General features: G+C 36.7%; 1 protein-coding gene across 1 annotated transcript in view; it reads left to right on the plus strand.

Annotated features, from left to right (window-relative positions):
• Positions 1-3,166: 3,166 nt before the first annotated feature.
• The window catches only part of LOC118743753 (flocculation protein FLO11-like), a gene marked incomplete at its 5' end in the record, with an annotated part of 1,828 nt that continues 1,522 nt past the window's right edge, over positions 3,167-3,472 (plus strand). Inside the window, one exon of the mRNA XM_036476516.1 lies at positions 3,167-3,250. Coding sequence (XP_036332409.1) covers positions 3,167-3,250 — 84 coding nt within the window. The remainder of the gene's footprint in view (positions 3,251-3,472) is intronic.

Here is a 3,472-nt window from a genome sequence, read left to right on the forward strand (position 1 = left end):
ATTAACAGAAAACTTACGGTGAAAATTAAAAAGATCGGGTAACTATAACCTATAGCTCCCATACAACTGATTGTTCAGATATGAGATTTTTCGTTATAATTCATCCATTTATGTAGCTAGGACCATGAAATTTCGCGCTGTTTTCACTCATTATCAACAGAAGATTTACAGTGAAAATAACAAAGATCGGGTCACTATAACCTGTAGCCCCCATACAACTGATTGTTCAGATATGAGGTCTTTTATCATAACTCCTCCATTTATGCAGCTAGGAACATGAAATTTCGCACCACTTTCACTCATTATTTACAGAATACTTACAGTGAATATAACAAGGATCGGATGACTACAACATATATCTTCCATACATCTGATTGTTCAGATATGGGATTGTACGGTAAAACTCCTTTATTTGAACAGCTAAAACCGATAAATTTCGTAAGATATTTTATAAATAAAAAATACAAGGTCTACTGAGAAAATCGTCAAAATCTTTGCTGTATAAGCTTTATCTCCTATACCACTGATAGTTCAGATACCAGTTTTTGCGATATATCTTCTTTATGTAGGAAACTAAACCCAATAAATTGTGTTACCGGTTTACATACCGATCACGTAGCAGTGAAAATCACTTAGATTGGTGCTAATATAAGGTATATCTTCCATACCTCTGATTGTCCAGATGCGATTTTTTATATAGGTATGTAACTTCTCTATCGATGTATGCAGATGTATTCAAAATCAGTAATCTGTCAAACTAAAATTTGCAGATGTTCATGAAAGGTATGAAGCCTTCGGCATAGCCGAAGACAGCGCTGCTCTTACTTGTTACTTTTTAATTTTCTGCAATTTTTTTCACTCATTTATACTCAGTTAACACGCAATTTTTTTCGTCAAAAATATTTTTCTTTTAAGTTTTGAAAATTACCGTATTTTAACAATATTTTTCTCCTAGAAAAATTTTTATAACGTATTTAAAATTAGCAAACTCGTCTAGATTTTGTTAAACTTTGCTATTTAACCCAGCTGAGATAACGTTATTTTTTGGACTGAAAAGATAACGTACATCTGAGAGGCGTGTACAAGTTTACGGCCTTTAAGGATGTCAATGAAAACACTTTATTAAAGAAAATTATGCTTATTTAGTTTAGTTTTGTGATTTTTAGAGAGGGAGGAAAAAATTCAAAAAGCGTCTCGCCAGCGTAAGTTATCTCAGCAGGGTTAAGACGTTTGAAAATTTACCTTGGTGCAAATTAAAGAAGGCGCCAAGTACGTAATACTTTCTTTTTAGTTTTTCAAAATTATTTTTGCTTTTGTTTTGTTATTTGGCAAACCAAAGGCTTACGCGTATGTATGATTGATAGAAAGTTTCATCTTTTTTCTCTCATTTCGCACAAAAAAGTGAGCAGAACATATCGAAAATAGATTTTTGGCATGGCCATTACACTTAAGACGACTGTCTTGCTTTCCTCGTTGCAAACATTTCCGCACCGTTTTAATTTTCTGTGCCGTCTCTTATTCTTTTATAGTATCAATAGTTTTAATTCGAACAAATTTACTATCGATTCGAAGTACAGAGCCACTGGTGTGAGAGCCATTAGGCAGATTTTGCGTGCCACTACTCGCGCCAAGACTGACATCATCTGATTAATTCAACCTTTCAGGAATTTGAAAATAGAGGACCAAAATGCGGGAACAGTGTTGTACATGTGGCGTCCATTTTCTGTAAACGATTCAATACTTCGCCAGATGCTTTGAGAGAAAATAAAGAAATGTCTTCGTTTACAGTGGCTTTTATAGTTCGAAGTTAATACTATTTATGTTGACTGCTCCATATGCATTTAATTGAGGAATATGGATTTTATTAGGGAAAATGATTTGTCTTCCTATTACAAAAGCACCAGCTTCACCATTTTGGCCACTGTTTCCACTCTGCCATTTGTTTAATTTTAATACGAACTTATTTCAATTCTTTCTATTGGAATCATCATCCAGCGATTAACGCATTGGGCTCTGCGTAATTGCGACCTCATTTGGCTAATCGGTTAATAAAGCACAAAAATGCATTGCTGCCTACCAAGCCTTAACGAGTAATTGTAATCCCTAATCCGTGAAATGGCAGGATAGTTATATTTTCATCAGATCAATTGCGACAGAAGTCATTGGCCGGCAGGCCCATTCTTTTGGCATTCCATCTCAGTAGCCAGTGGCCGGTTATGGTTTCAGAGGGTGAGCTAGATTTTTCGTGTCGCCCTAATAGTGAGTTTTGTCAACCATCTTCTATTTGCCTATTGAATAACTCTTAAGCTGCTTAAACTAAGGGTTAAAAAAAACTGCGGAAAACGTATGATTTAATCTTACAATTATCTTTCAAATAAAACAAACACTTTCTTTGCAAATTTGAATAAATCATATGGATTAGTGGACTCGCATATAAAAGACCAGCCATCATCTTGATATAAGATCAAATATCTTCATCTTAACGCTTAGAAACGAAAAATTCAACGAACATGAAAGTAGTATTAACATTGTTAGCAGCATGCTTAGCGCTGCTCACTGTGAGTGTTACACGAAAAACCTGTTTAATTTAATAAAAACCAATTGGCCACAGTGTTTAAAAAACAAAAACTTTTATATTCACGTACATAGGTATCAGCACGTCCATCTAATGAAGGGCTTGGTTTCCTAAACGACGAAGCAGATCGTGCGCTTATTTCTGCGGCAGCGGACTTATTCACCGCCATCTTCAATCCAAAAGGAGTTGTGGATATTAATGAAAACAGTCATCACGCCTTTGGCGCTCAACAGTGCGTAAATGGGCATAATTTACGTTATAAGAAGTCAGTATCCAATGCTGGAAGCAAAATCCGCGATGCAGCCAGACTAAAAGACTCGACTATAGAACGTTATTTGCGCAAAAACGATGCCGCACAATTGCAGCTGCAATTCGTGGAGATTATCGAAGAGTGCGGTAGACTTCAGCAGTCGGATGAACGACTTGATTGCCAAGTCGATGTGGTATGTTGCAAGATAAACTTTGTCTTTAAAAGTATGAAGGAAGTTAATAATTTTTGCTCTCAAATTTTAGATTTCTAATGTATTCAGTGATATTGCCGCTTCATCTACGGAATATACATGGATTAACAAAATACTTATACGCTACCGCTTACATGGACTTAGCTGGAATTTGTTTGCTGGATCAATTGAATTGGAAAAATGTTTGTCCGTTTTTCCGGGCCAAGCTACTGATGTACCACCGAAAGGTATTCGCCCTACACCTACTACCGAGGGCCCAACAAGAGCTCCACAAACCACCGCAGTTCCTCCTGAAACAACTACACTAGAGACGACCATTGTTGAAACCACAAATGCGGCGGAAACGACCACAAATGCGGGGGAAACGACCACAAATGCGGTGGAAACGAGCACAAATGCGGTGGAAACGACCACAAATTCGGTGGAAACGACCACA

Source organism: Rhagoletis pomonella, unplaced genomic scaffold (genome assembly GCF_013731165.1).
Source record: "Rhagoletis pomonella isolate Grant_MI unplaced genomic scaffold, Rhpom_1.0 Rhpom_scaffold_00007, whole genome shotgun sequence".
Taxonomy (NCBI): domain Eukaryota; kingdom Metazoa; phylum Arthropoda; class Insecta; order Diptera; family Tephritidae; genus Rhagoletis; species Rhagoletis pomonella.